At 64.6% G+C, this 13647-nt stretch overlaps 2 protein-coding genes across 2 annotated transcripts; both read left to right on the forward strand.

Annotated features, from left to right (window-relative positions):
- The first annotated feature begins 1045 nt into the window (after positions 1-1045).
- PRR35 (proline rich 35) lies at positions 1046-2558 on the forward strand. The gene is made up of 3 exons (XM_056135096.1): positions 1046-1720; positions 1762-1823; positions 2057-2558. The coding sequence occupies exons 1-3, from the start codon at positions 1046-1048 to the stop codon at positions 2556-2558; spliced, it is 1239 nt and encodes a 412-aa protein (XP_055991071.1).
- A 2944-nt stretch (positions 2559-5502) lies between these two features.
- On the forward strand, positions 5503-12647 carry PIGQ (phosphatidylinositol glycan anchor biosynthesis class Q). Its single transcript, XM_056135162.1, has 11 exons — positions 5503-5562; positions 6552-7250; positions 8322-8453; positions 8536-8656; positions 9848-9974; positions 10158-10311; positions 10395-10506; positions 10672-10752; positions 10977-11091; positions 11918-11979; positions 12189-12647. The coding sequence occupies exons 2-11, from the start codon at positions 6562-6564 to the stop codon at positions 12339-12341; spliced, it is 1746 nt and encodes a 581-aa protein (XP_055991137.1). The 5' UTR covers positions 5503-5562; positions 6552-6561; the 3' UTR covers positions 12342-12647.
- Positions 12648-13647: the final 1000 nt, after the last annotated feature.

Raw genomic sequence — 13647 nt, forward strand, 5'->3', positions numbered from 1 at the left:
CTGGACGGCTGGCCACCCGCCTCTTCTGTGCCCTCCCAGAGCTGGCCCCTTCACCCCTCCAGCCTCCCAGCACTGGGGACAGGCTGGCGTCACTGCAGAGTCCTGTCCAGCGAGGAGGACGCCGGCCCTGGTGCGCTCAGTCCGTCCCCCCTCGCCCCGGGAGTGGGTGCCTCTGCGTCTCCACAGGGTTCTGGGCTGTGTCAGAGTCTGTGTCCTGCCTGTCAGAAGGGGCTTGCTCTTGCGCCCTGTGCAGGCCGGGGAGGGGGGCAGCCCAGGTGGCAGGGCAGATGGAGGGGGGGCTCCCTGCCACGCTCACCGGCATGTGGGCGGAGAAGGGTCTTGGCCGGCTAGGCCGCTGACCTGCCTGGAGCCACCCAGATGGAGCCAGGTTGAGCAGGTGGCGGGGTTGCGCCGTCCACTCCCGCCAGCCCATGCCCACCAAGCCGCCGCTCTCAGGGGCCTGCAGTGCTCGGGAGTGAGACCCGGAGTCCCACAGCCGCTCCGGAGCTTCTGTGGTTGCCCTATGGGTCCCCCGTCCTGGTGCCAGCTGTCAGCTATGCAGGGAGTCGGCGTCCGTAGGGGGAGGCAGACACTGAGCCCAGCCTGAGTCTCCTGGAGTCACCACAGAAACGGGCTTGTGTGGGGTTAACCCCTAAAACACAGGCACCCATCCAACTTTCCAGCTGAAGGCCACAGAGTTGGGGCTTTCCTGGCTTTGTCCCAGGGGTGGCTCCTGGGGGCATCTGGGGGACCAAAAGTGTCTGGGTGGCCCAGGGTGGGTGTCTTAACCCCTGCACTAGCCCCAGCTCCCCAAGTGTCTCTGTGCGGGTTCAGAACGCATCAGGAGCTGAGCTGGGAAGGACTGTCATCCACCCGGTGAGTATTTTGATTGTGTGTGGAGAGAGGAGCGTGCAGGCGGGGACACGGACCAGTGCAGGGACAGAGCAGGGCAACAACACCGTCCAGACTGCAGCTGGGCAGGCGCTGACCAGGGTCCCCCCCACAGGGCCCATGCTGCCAGGGGCCAGCCTGCCAGCAGACAGCCATGTCCCGAGAGGCCGGCTCCTGCCACGTGGGCCCCGGCGCTCGGACACGCAAGCCCAAGAAGCCGCACTACATCCCGCGGCCCTGGGGCAAACCCTACAACTACAAATGCTTCCAGTGCCCCTTCACATGCCTGGAGAAGTCGCACCTGTACAACCACATGAAGTACAGCCTCTGCAAGGACTCGCTCTCGCTGCTGCTGCATGCCCCCCGACCCCGGGCCCCCACCCCAGCAGCGCAGCTTGATGCTGCTTCCTCTACCCCTGACCTTGGCCCCGTTGGGACCCGGGCCCCTGCCCCCAGGGAGGCCCAGACGGAGCCAGGCGTGGGCAGGCTCCAGGTTGAGCCCTGGAAGAGGGGTCTGGGTCGGGCCCCCCAGAGCATGGCCCCCATGGATGTGGCAAGGGTGGGCCCAGAGGGAGGGGCCCCCTGCTACCCGCCGCCCCTCCCAGGTGGGCCCCCGGAGGCCCAGAGCTTCCACCTGCCCCTCCTGGGGCTCAGCTACCCCCTGGGCCCTGCCCTCTTCTCCTGCCTGGGGCCCTCGCTGACAGCTGCTCACGTGCCCTTCCTGGCCTCCACGGGGCCCCTGCTGCCTGTGGCCTGCCCGGCCCCGCAGGGCTCTGCACGGGCTGGCCCTGTCCCTCGCCTCTACTGCCCTCTGTTCCTGGGGCTGCCGGCAAGCGGGGCGGCCTCCGCCCAGCCCCTCACCCCACCCAGGGGACCCCCGGCAACTCCAGCCGCCGGGCTGGGGGCATCCTGGCCCTGGGGCACCCCTCCAGGTTCGGGGCAGCTAGAGCAAGTGGCTCTAAGGGTGGCCAAGAGGACACCGCCTCCCGGAAGCAGATTGGAGCCCCCAGGGCCCCTTGCCAGCTCAGCCAGGTCCAGGTCTTGGAGCAGGTGGGTATGGGGGCAGCGGAGGGGACAGGGCGTGAGGTTGGGGGGCTAAGCCAGGGGACACACTGGGACTGGGGCGGGGTCACTTGCTGTCCCCTGAGTGTGCTCTGCCCCCCAGCCCGCTGAACAGCCCTGGCCAGAGGCTCTGGCCAGAGGAGCAGGAGCCCCTGTCCCAGCTGCCTCCCAGGGACCCCGAGCACCACTCAGGGGAGGACCTGGAGCTGTGCCTGAGGGGCCCACCGCAGGAGCCGCTGGACAGGGGTCGTGGGGAGCTGCTGGCCATCCGCCAGGCGCCAGACATGCCCTTGGACCTGTCTGTGAGGCGGGGCTCTACCAAGGCACCTGAGAGCCCCCCTGGACCCTGGAGACGGCCCCTGCTCGGCACGGCACTGGCCCAGGGGCCCCTCGAAGGGCCCAGTGTGCTGGGCCCAGCTGGGCCTCCCTGTGGTCGCACCACCAAGTGTGAGGCTGATTCCAGTGTTCCCCCGCACAGCACCCCGCAGGCCCTGGAGGACCTGCCTCTTCCCCATGGTGGCTGGGCCCCCCATGTTTGCTCAGGAGGCTCCTGGACCCCCGGGACAGCCCCTGGCCCGCACAGCCCCCGAGGATCTGAGCTCTGAGCTCGCACTGTCTGCGCCATGCTTTGGTCTGTCCCCCCACCCCACTGGCAGCCTGGGGCATCCTGCGGCCAGTCTGTCCAGCATGCCAGCCCCCAGAAAAGAGGCCACAGCGTGTCTGGCCTCATGAGGACATTAAAGTGTAATCCTTCACTGCTCTGTGTGTCTTTCTTGGGGCAGCGTGGGGCAGGGACGGGCTGTGGTCAGGCCTGCAGGGGGTCAGGCATGTGGTCAGGGCCTCAGGTCAGATCCATACTGGGCTGGCAGCAGCTCCTCTGGGCGGGGCACATGGCCCCCTGTCCCCGCCCCATGCCAGAGGCCTGGCTGGACCCCGCCAGCCTTGCGTTGATAGGCATCAGCTGTCACAGCTGGCTGCGCACTCGGCTGGGCTGGACCGGCCTTTCCCACGGGCAGTGGACCCTCAGCCCCAGCTAATTACCCTCTAAACCAGCCCCACCTCTGAACCCCATCAAAGCCTCTGGGGGTGCTTGCACCGGCTCCAGGGCTGGGCCAGCCAGAGCAGGACCAACCAAGATAGGGATTGGCACTGGGCCCCCCAGCACCCCACAGGCTGTGGCACCTCGAATACACAGCACCCAGCAGGCAGGTGACCAGGCACTGGGAGAACATCCTTCACTTTCCTGGAGTGGGGGGGGCTGGGAGGATCATGCAGGCCATGTCCAGGTCCCAGCCCTGGGGTGGGGCAAGGGAGAGGGGTCTGCCTATGGACATGTCAGAGCCACACAGGCTGCACCTGGGACAGTGTCCAGCCAGGCAGGACTGCAAGGTCCTGGAGGCCATGCTGGGGCCTGAGTGAGCAGGAAGTGGATGTGAACACAGGGCAGCCCTGGGCCTTGCTGCAGCTTCCTCCTGTGTGTATGTGTGTGTGTGTGTATGCGCACGCGCGCGTGTGTATACGTGTGTGTGTGTGTGTGTGTACGCATGTGTGTACACGCATGCCTGCCCCTCCCCGCTCCCGCCCCGCTCTGGTTTCTAACAACAGAGCAGCTGCCAGGCTGAGCTGAGGTTGGAGCCTGTCGTTGCCTCTCAGGTGGGTGCGGGAGCCCAGGAAAGCTCCCCTGCTGCTGGACGTTGGAGGGGCTGCTGGAGGTTTCTAGAGGCTGAGCCCTGAGCCCTGTCCCTGGGCAGGGCTGTGTGTGGGCACCAGGACCCCCAGGGCACCCAGGCAGGGCTCTGGGCTGTAGACTCTCAGACCCCCAGGGCACCTGGGAGGGAGGGGCTCAACCTGGTCTCCCCTGGGGGTCTCAGTCACTGCTGCTTCTCTTGCAGCTCCAGCCTTGGCCCAGCTCCTCTATCCAGGATCTTGCCCCACCCCTGGCCTTCCCCAGCAGCTGACCAGCCGCCTCACACTGGCCCTGTCTGGACCACCTGGGAAGTCTCCGCGGCTGCTGGGTCAGATCCCAGTGCCCGCGGGTGCTGCGGGGAGCCCCCGAGGCCTGCACTGTTCCCCAGATGGCCTGCTTTTCCTCACAGCGGGGGCTGCTCCCTGTGTGCATGTGCTGGACCTGGAGGGACATATCATATGCCAGCTGCCCTGCCATGTGCCAGGGGTGGGGCCTTTTGTGCCAGAGGATGTGGTGGTGACAGCGGCTGGACTTGTGGTGGTCAGCGACCTGGTCCATGGGGCTGTCCGTGCTCTTGAACATGCCACGCAGGCCCCCCGAGGCCGCTGGGTAACCGTGGGCACCTTCTTAGCGCCCCGGGGACTGGCTGTGGACGCCGCTGGCCACCTCCTGGTGACGGACTACACAGCTGGGACTGTCCACAGCTTTAGACTGGGCCCTGGCCTGCGGCCACGAGCACTCTCCTCCGTGGCTGGTCTGCTTGGCCCCCACTGGGTGGGTCTGGGACCCGACGGCTGCCTGGCTGTGAGCGAGGAGTGTGGGGATGTGTGGCTGTTCGGCAGTGCCCGCCAGCCCCTGGGCTCCCTGGGCTCGCTCAGTGGCCACACCTTCGGCAGCCCCGCAGGCCTGTGTACCCAGGCGGATGGTGGTCTTGTGGTGGCCGACGAGCAGCGCCGCCAAGTGACCCTCTTCCCCAGGGCCAGGCTGCCTGTCCAGCTGGTGTCTGAGGGGCTGGTCAGGCCCTTGGGGGTGGCCTTTGGGCCCCAGGGCCAGCTCGTGGTGGCTGATGCTGGGGACGGCTTCATCAAGGTCTTCCAGTAGCCCGGGGTGAGCGCCTCCCACCTGCCAGCCAAGGAACACTGCTGTGAAGGTGTTCCGGGAGCACCTGACCTTCCTTCTGGGTCTCCTGTACTCTGTGTCCAGCTTGGGGTGCCCGGGCTCAGCACCCAGTACCTCAAGTCCTGCAGGATTAAGATTGGGGCTGGAGGCTCTGGCGGGCGGGCAGGGCACCCGGCCTCCTGGGGCCCCAGCCCAGGCCCTAATCAGACCAGGCAGGCAGGAGGGTGTGGCTGGGCGGGGAGGGTGGTGGTTGGGGCCGGGCCCTTCAGCCCCCCCACCTCACAGGCACCCGGTGCCAAGCCTCCTGCACTACTTGCCGGTGGTAGAGGTAAGGGGGCGGCGAAGGAGGGTATTCCGCCCTGGTTCATGGCCTCCACTGGCCTTTCTGCCTGTCTGAGGGGTGGGGTCAGCTGGTGGCCTGGACGGGGCTTCTGGGGAAGAGCCCGAGATTGTTGCTGTAGGGTTTGGGAAGGGCCCCCGTGCAGGGATCAATAAACAGACGGGCCTGGTGTTGCTGAAGTAAGGCCCCTATGCAGAGACCGAATGAGGGGGGGACAGGGACGCACGGGATAGACAGAGGGCACAAGGGACAAAGATACGGCGCGGACGGGGTGCGGGGCGCCGGGGACGCGGGCAAGCCCGCGTGGGGCGGAACGCTGCGCTCGCGGAACGGCGGGGCGGGGCGCGGGGGCGGCCGGGGCGCCTTCGGGGCCGGACCGTTGCGCGGCAACGCGCGGGGCGGGCGGAAGTGGGGCCGGGGGCTGCGCGCGCCGGTGCCCCGCGCCCCGTCCCGCCGCGCCCCGGTGAGCTCGCGCCGCCCGGCCCCGCATCGATCGGCCGCGCTTTCATCCCGCTGCTAGGGGCGGCCGCGTCTCCTCCCGTTCCCCGCCGCGGCCGCTCTGCTACGCGCGGGGCTTTGTAGACGCCGCCCGCTGCGCCCCCGCACCGGCCCGGCCCCCTCCCCGCACGCACGGGCCTGCGCGCGGCCCTCGGAGCGGCCGGGAGTGCCGGCCGGGCAGATGCACGGCCCGGGCTGTTCCAGCCCCGAGCCGAGCCTTCCGGGAGCACGGGCGCTGCTGCGGCTTCCGCCCCAGCCGGCCCCCCTGCCCTGTCCCCTACCCCGCGCAGCTGCCTGCCGGGAGACCCAGGTTCCCCTCGAGGCCAGTGCCCCTCCCTGGCTAAGAAGTGCCAGATGCTGGTGTGCTTTGGAGGGGTGCCTCCCGAGGCAGGTGTGGGCCCCTTGTCCTGTCCAGCCGGAGTGGTGCAGGCAGAGACCCTCAGCCCAGCCGGGGACAGGCTGGGAGTTCCCAGAAGTCAGCAGCGTTCAGGGGGAGTTAGCGGGTGAGGGGGCGCCGAGGACGAGTGCCAGCCGGCCTCAGGGTGGCGCAGTGCAATGGCTGTTCCTACCCAACTCATTGTTTGCCAGCCTAGTCTTGAGTGAATGAGGGTTTGCTGGGGGTTTAAGCGTGCCTTCCTTGGTGGGGAGGATGGAGTTCTTCCCTGCACATCACACGTCTCTCTGGTTGGGTTGCTGAGAGCAGATGAAAGGATAGTTCAGCCGCAGGCAGCTGTGTGGGTGCTGGCCAGCCTGTTCTTGCTGCTGCTCGGAAACGGGTGAGGGTGGGTGGAACAGCTCAGCCTCCTGTGCTGCGTGTGGGCCCCTGGTGGGCCCCTGGGTACGTGGACATGTCCACTGGGGTTGTGTGCCCCATGTGTGCCACGCCTGCAGCCCTGGGGTGGGAGGAGGAGACATGACAGCATGCAGCGACTGAGCTGGCCCCCTTTCTTGCAGCGTCCCCAGCATGGTGCTCAAGGCCTTTTTCCCCACCTGCTGCGCGTCTGTGGACAGTGGGCTGCTGGTGGGGCGCTGGGTCCCGGAGCAGAGCAGCGCCGTGGTGCTGGCGGTGGTGCACTTCCCTTTCATCCCTGTGCAGGTGAAGGAGCTCCTGGCCCAGGTACAGCAGGCCAGCCGGCTGGGTGTGACCGTGCTGGGAACCTGGTGCCACCACCAGCAAGAACCTGAGGAGAGCCTCGGCCACTTCCTGGAGGGCTTGGGCACCATCTTCTCCCATGAGCCCTGGCTCCAGCTGTGCCGGGAGAGGGGCAGCAGGTTGTGGAGCTGCAAGGCCACCCGCTGGCAGGCTCCCACTGCCCACAATGTCCCTGCAGAGGACCAGGTCCTGCTTGTCTTTTATGACCAGCGCAAAGTGCTGCAGGCCCAGCTCCACCCACCGGTGGCCCTACCCCACCAGCAGGCTGGTGATGCCACTGCCAGAGCTGAGGGCCTGGCCACTGTGTTTGACACGGTGGCGCGCAGCACCCTGCTTTTCTGCAGCGACCGCTTCGACGAAGGTCCCGTGCGACTGAGCCACTGGCAGTCAGATGGTGTGGAGGGCAGCATCCTCGTGGAACTGGCCAAGCAGGCTTCAGGGCCCATCTGCCTGCTCATGGCCTATCTGCTTTCGCTCTTGTCTGCACTCAGTGCCTGCAGGTAAGTGCTGACGCTGCCCTGAGCACGCCTGCTGCTGCTGGGGAACATTGCTCCCCCACTGCAATCCCATCCGTCACCCATGTGGACGCCCAGGATGTGGCCCTGTCCTCCCAGCCAGCTGCTGTGACGGGGGGCTGTCTGGCTCAGCAACATCTCCCAGGAGCCCTTTGGTTGTCCTGGGACCTGAGAGGCAGGCATGAGGGCTCCCACCACCCTGCACTGCAGGTGGCCTCGGCACACTGGGAGCTCAGCGGAAGTTCAGAGTCCCTGATGTGCTTTTTGAGGGCCACCACTTGGCAGTGCTTGGTGCCTGCTCCTGGCTCTGCATTCGTGACTCACTGCTGGCAGAATCCGGGGATCCAACCCTGCTCGGCCTTGTGCAAGACACATGCCCTACCTGCTAGCCTGCACTCTGCCTGGTCCTGTCTTTTTTGTTGTTCTTTGGCCGCATCTGGCAGTGCTTGGCGACTGCTGTGCTCTCACCCCTGTTCTGGGGAACCGGGTCTCTTGCCCGTGAGGCCTGTGCTCAGTCGGCTGCGTGTCTTCCCCCACATCTCACCTCTGCCCGCTTTCCGGGCTGAGAGACTCCTGTGGCCTGTGGAGCGTGGGTCGTTAGCTGCTGGAGGGACCAGCTTTAGGGTGTCCCTGGGCTGCCCTGAGAGATGCCACATCTCAGGGTTCCGTGAGGGGAGGAGCTTTCCTGCACTTTGGAACTAGAGAGAAGGTGGTGGGCTGGACATAGGTCCACCCCAGTGTCCCACAGTCCTCCGGCCCCAAGATGGTAGTAACCCTTGAGTTCCCCATCCAAGTGACCTTCTGGGCACGTCCACTTTGCCAGGACCCATGGCCCTCAGAGCATAAGGAGCCTAGAGAACAGCCTCTCCCTGGACCCCTGGTAGCTGGGCGGCGCTTCCTCCCACTGGGGTGCAGTCCTGACACGGCTTTGACTGAGTAGTCCTGAGGTCCCGAGCACACAGGCCTCTTTGCCCTGTCCTATGGGCCCTGGAAGCGGAGGGGGTGCTCTGGCTTCCTAGGAGCATGGCACCTCCCACCCCTCTCTGCGCTGTGCAGGCTGCTGCAGTCATGGCCCCTGACGTTCATCTGGAGCAAACTGTCCACGTGCGAGCAGCTCAGGCACCGCCTCGACCACCTCAGGCTGGTCTTTAGCACGCAGAAGGCCAAGGACCCTGCACAGCTGATGAGGTGTGGGTTTGCCCTGGCTTCCTCCCAGTGGCCACTGCTGCCCTGGCCAGGTGCCTTCATGTGCACTTGACCCTCCTTCCAGGAAGGCCAACACGCTTGTGTCCCTGCTCCTCGACCTGGCCCTTGGCCTCGTGCTGCTATTCTGGTTACACAGGAAGGACCACATTGGGCAGCTGGCGGATGCCCTCGTCCCTGTGGCTGATGTGAGTGATGGGTGGGGACTGTCTGAGCCTGAGCCACTTCCCCACCACCACACCCTGCCTGGACCAGAGACGAGACTTGGTGGCCGGCCGTGGCACAGGCTGTTCTGAGGCTGTTCTCTTGCCTGTGCTGCTGGGCTGCTTGTCCTGTCCTGAGAGGCACATGCCCTGCTTGCTCTCTTGGCTCTCTGGGTAATCCCTGGACCTTGCGGCAGCCACAGAGGACCCAAGGCCCAGTCCTCCCACTCCTGAGCTGGTCCCCATCCCCTCCGCCGCCCCTGTGCGACTGACAGCCTCCGTCACTGGTGTTAGGCACTTGTTTCATGGTGTTGGACTGTCTCTTGGACCTCGGGGAGCTGCTGCTGGTGCCTCTCTCCACCAGGCAGTGGCATGGATATGTTGGCTTCCACTGCCATGCCAGCAACCTGGACACTGGACTGGGCTCTGCAGAATGCAGACCTTTGGGGCATCTCCTGCACCCTAGCCACCTTTTGCCTGCCTTTCAGAAATATATTCAATTTTAAAATACAAACACTTAAAAATTTTTTTTCAGAAATACAAATATTTAATTTAGATGTGAGGGCTGCTTCCTGCCGCCATGCCTTTCTATGACTCTCAAACTGCCATAGGGCACAGGTGGGTGGCCAGCTCCGGGCAGCCTGGTTCTGGATATAGCTCCTCCCTTATTCAGGTGCCTGCTCCTGAGAGACACTCCCAACTCCATTTTCTCATTTTGGGTCCTCGTCTGCCCTCCCTGAAGTCTCCCCAGACCTGTCTGCTGTATCAGGGATGATGTGTAGCTGGGGTCACTGAACACTGACCCTCCCAGGGTCACTGAAGTGCTTAGCCCCCTGCTTGCAGCTGGGTCACTCCCACACAGAGGCTTGTATGGCAGGGGTCCTGGGAAAAGGGCAATGGACACCTTGCGATGCCCTCCAAGGCCTTGGAGAGCAGGTTCTACCCCGTATGTGGGAGCCTGGCCCCAAGGGACCTGGAGGCCAGTGGCCGGGAGGCGGGATGAGGACGGAGCGTGCTTGTTGTGAAGGTACTGCCCATCAGGTGTCAACCCACAATGCCCCAAGTCCCACCACTCTGAAGCGGGTGTTGCTGACCCCGAGGACACTGTAGACCTGCTCCTTCGGTGGCTAGCCTGCCAAGCAGCTGGGGCAGCTGGGACCTCCCTTGTGCTTGCAGCATGTGTCTGAGGAGCTGCAGCAGCTGCTGCAGTGGCTGATGGGCGCGCCCGCCGGGCTCAAGATGAACCGTGCTCTGGACCAGGTGCTTGGCCGCTTCTTCCTGTACCACATCCACCTGTGGATCAGTGAGTGCCCCCCCCCCCCCCGCCCCCACACGCCAGCCCTCACATCTAGCTATCCAGCCAGTCTGCAGTTCTGGTCCAGTGATGGCCAGCCGTCTGTCTAGCAGTCCTAGTTTCTGGAAGCCGTGGCAGGGGCCAGGACTCCAGAGGGAGCTACGCTCAGAGCTGACCTCGCCATCCCACCAGGCTACATCCACCTTATGTCCCCCTTCATTGAGTGCATTCTGTGGCACGTGGGCCTGTCTGCCTGCCTGGGACTGACCGTCGCCCTGTCCATCCTGTCGGACATCCTGGCCCTACTCACCTTCCACATCTACTGTTTTTACGTCTACGGAGCCAGGTGCGTGCCCCCTTTCAGTGAGTCTGGTGCGTGGGTGCCCACCATGCCATACGTGCTTTTGCCCCAGCTGTGTCCTGCCGCAGGCTCTACTGCCTGAAGATCTATGGGCTATCATCACTCTGGCGTCTGTTCCGGGGGAAGAAGTGGAATGTGCTTCGCCAGCGAGTGGACTCCTGCTCCTATGACTTGGACCAGGTGACCAGGGTGACTGGGGGACCCGATGACCAGGGTGCTGGGGCCTGGTAGGAAGCACTGGGCAGTGGCATTCAGGTGACCCCACCAGAGCCTGAGGGACCCCCAGGGTGGTGTCCGCTGATGAGCTCTCATGGGCGGGACTGTTCTGATGTTGCCACCCCCCAGCTGTTCATCGGGACGCTGCTTTTCACCATCCTGATCTTTCTGCTACCTACCACAGCCCTCTACTACTTGGTGTTCACCCTGGTGAGTGAGGGCCATGTCCGGGCCTGGCAGCAGACGTTCCCTGCACTGTCAACTGCTGTTCTGGGTTGGGGGTTCAAGGGCAGGGCCAGGAGTGCTTCTCCCCCACTGCCCCTGCTTCTGCTGGTCCCAGGTTGGGGTGAGCCCTGGGTCCTTGTGCTCTGCTCTTGGGCACTCTGGTGGGGCCATGGCCACGGTTGCAGCCCTGACCACTGTCTGGGCTGCAGCTCCGGCTCCTGGTGGTCACCGTGCAGGGCGTCATCCACCTGCTTGTGGATCTCATCAACTCGCTGCCATTGTTTGCGCTAGGCCTTCGGCTCTGCCGGCCCTACAGGCTTGCGGGTAGGTGCCGGGTGCATGTGCAAGGTGGTGTCCCTGGGAGCGGTGAGGTGCTGGGCTGGCAGGAGGGAGGACAGGACCCTGTCCCCTTAGTGAGGGGGTTGCCTGGGGCCACATCCACAACGCAGCGAGGCAGCGGGGACTTTCTTGCCCTGGTGAACAGGGGCTTGGAGGCAGCTCACAGCTGTTCCGCTGGCGCCTGGATGGGCCCTGGAACTCACCCCCTGTTGCTGTGGGAGTCAGTGCTGCTCCCTTGGCCTGCTGGCCTGACCTCTGGTGCAAATGTGTGCCTTTGTCTAGTCCAGTGGTGCTGAATGTTGGAGGGAAACTCTCGAGTTCTCAGCACTGCCCCCGCCCCACTCCACCCAGGGGTCCCCAAAGGGCGGGCACAGTGAGGAGGCAGCAGGAGCCCCAGGACTAAACCTGCAGTCGGCGTCTTTCTGAGCCCAGGCCAGACACCCCCACCCCTTCTCTCCTGGCTGTCGAGCCCAGCACCGCGCCTGCTTCCCACATGAAAGGCTGCCCCGCTCCCGCCCTCGCTCCTCCTCACCGAGCTTGCCCTGGGCCTTTCATCAATTGATAATTAGCTCCTGTGTTTTTCAAGAACTCTGTCTTAGGAGTGCCCAGGCTTGGGAGCCGGAACTGCAGGCTGGTCTGTGGGCTCCTGGACTGGTCGCCTGGGAAGTCGCGAACACTTGGGTCACGGAGGGACTGCAGCAGGCATCCTGAGAGCCCCATTCATGGTGCAGCCTCACCGTGCCCCCCATATCAGTGGGTGGGAGCCAGCACAGCCCTCTGTTCCCACCCTTGTCTCCCTGTCTCCTCACAGCCGGCGTGAAATTCCGGGTCCTGGAGCGCGAGGCTGGGAGGCCCCTCCGCCTCCTGATGCAGGTGAGGTCAGGTGCGGGTTGCTCCCCCATCCCCTCTGCCCAGAGCCCCAGTGGAGAGGAAGGCTGGGGGCTGGACTCGCGGACTGAGAGGTCAAGTGGCGGCAACAGAACTCCTGGATGGCCTGGAGGATCGGCATGCTGAGGGTCGCATAGTGGGGGCCCAGCCGAGCCTCCAGGGCTCATCCTGACAATCACCCCCTTTGCTTCCAGATCAACCCATTGGCCTACAGCCATGTGGTACGCACCTACCGCCTCCCCAGCTCGGGCTGCCCCCCGCAGCATTCCTGGGGCTCCTTGTGCAGCAAGCTGTTCTTCGGGGAGCTCATCTACCCCTGGAGGCAGAGGGGGGCCAAGCAGGACTGAGGACCCACCTGTGGCGTGGGGTGCTCGTGGTTGCCTCCGTCTCTGTCCCGCTGGGGCCTGTCTCCTGGCTCTGAGGGATGCTGGGGTGCTGAGTAGGGGGGCAGGAGCCTTACAACAGCCCCTGGTGCTGCCTTCTGGGCCTCCTGTCAGCCTCCTGTGGCTTCCTGGAGCTGGCTCTCGGGAGGAGTCTGCCAGTAGCCAAGCCCCACAGGAACAGGCTCTCCTGGGCCTGCACCTGGCTTCTGAAGGTGGGTGGGGGGCCCTTCCACCACAGGTTTGGCTGCTTCTGCTGCCTCCAGGGATAAAGTGGGGACCAGGGCATCCCTGCTGACCCACATTTTCCTGCAGTAGCAATAAAGCTCCCCTATGTGTAGAGTGCGTGCTCTGGTTTCTGTCTTGCTGCTGCCCCCCGCTCTCTTGTCCTGGCTTGTCTGAAGTAACCTGCTTCCTTGTTTTCCTGGAGAAGACCCCACCCCTGAGGTGTCCCTGGGGGTGGAACACCAGGGCTTGTTTTAGGCCTAGTCCTGGCTCTGGCTGGAGGATACTGCCAGCTCTGGGGGCAAGGTGAGCTGACTGTAGTTCTCCCGTCACCCGAGACTCTCCAGGCAATACCTCTGGTTCTGGTTGCCTCTATCAGAGGGTCCTGGTAGGCGGGACTGGGCCCTGGAGCTAGTAGAGAACAGCCCCTGTCACCAGATGCCACAACCTGAACACCGCAGTGGCCCCCACACCTCTCTGTCCTGGTGCTTTGTGTGTCCTGCAGCACCTCACATGTGACCTTCATCCTGCCTCTGGGTTCCTGCTGCAGGTGTGACGGTTTGCTTCTTGACCAGGCCCTCTGCATGGCATTCACATTGCCCTCTCCAGGACTGTACTGCCTGCCTGCCTGGCTCCAAGGCCCAGCCCAGGCCCAGCACCAGAGGTGGCCCAAGAGACACAGGTCCCCCTAGCCACCAGGAGAGGTCACTTACCCACCCCTCTCCCTTCTCCCTGCATCTGGGTTCCTGCTTTGTGATGGTTGGCCATCCGGTCCTCACTCTAGGCTCACTGCCCTAGGTGCTGAGGAAGGCCACCAGCAGAGAACCACACTAGCTTACTGGAGCTCAGCCCGGGGGCTTGTTGGAGGGCACCCAACAGTGCTGTGTGGAGCTCCCTCTGTTTTTTGTTTTTTTCTTTTTGGGTCATGCCCAGCAATGCGCAGGGGTTACTCCTGGCTCTGCACTCAGGAATTATGCCTGGTGGTGTTCAGGAGACCATATGGGATGCTGGGAATCGAACCCAGGTCGGCCACGTGCAAGGCAAAATG

Source organism: Sorex fumeus, unplaced genomic scaffold (genome assembly GCF_029834395.1).
Source record: "Sorex fumeus unplaced genomic scaffold, SorFum_2.1 ptg000110l, whole genome shotgun sequence".
Lineage (NCBI taxonomy): Eukaryota > Metazoa > Chordata > Mammalia > Eulipotyphla > Soricidae > Sorex > Sorex fumeus.

Bases quoted from the DNA above. Each gene is read 5' to 3' on its own strand.
- PRR35 (XM_056135096.1), top strand. From the start codon at position 1,046: ATGTCCCGAGAGGCCGGCTCCTGCCACGTGGGCCCCGGCGCTCGGACA. The intron at 1,721-1,761 runs GCAAGCGGGGCG...CACCCCACCCAG, and splicing joins CTCTGTTCCTGGGGCTGCCG to GGGACCCCCGGCAACTCCAG. The intron at 1,824-2,056 runs GTTCGGGGCAGC...TCTGCCCCCCAG, and splicing joins GCCCTGGGGCACCCCTCCAG to CCCGCTGAACAGCCCTGGCC.
- PIGQ (XM_056135162.1), top strand. From the start codon at position 6,562: ATGGTGCTCAAGGCCTTTTTCCCCACCTGCTGCGCGTCTGTGGACAGT. The intron at 9,975-10,157 runs GTGAGTGCCCCC...CCATCCCACCAG, and splicing joins CCACATCCACCTGTGGATCA to GCTACATCCACCTTATGTCC. The intron at 10,753-10,976 runs GTGAGTGAGGGC...TCTGGGCTGCAG, and splicing joins ACTACTTGGTGTTCACCCTG to CTCCGGCTCCTGGTGGTCAC.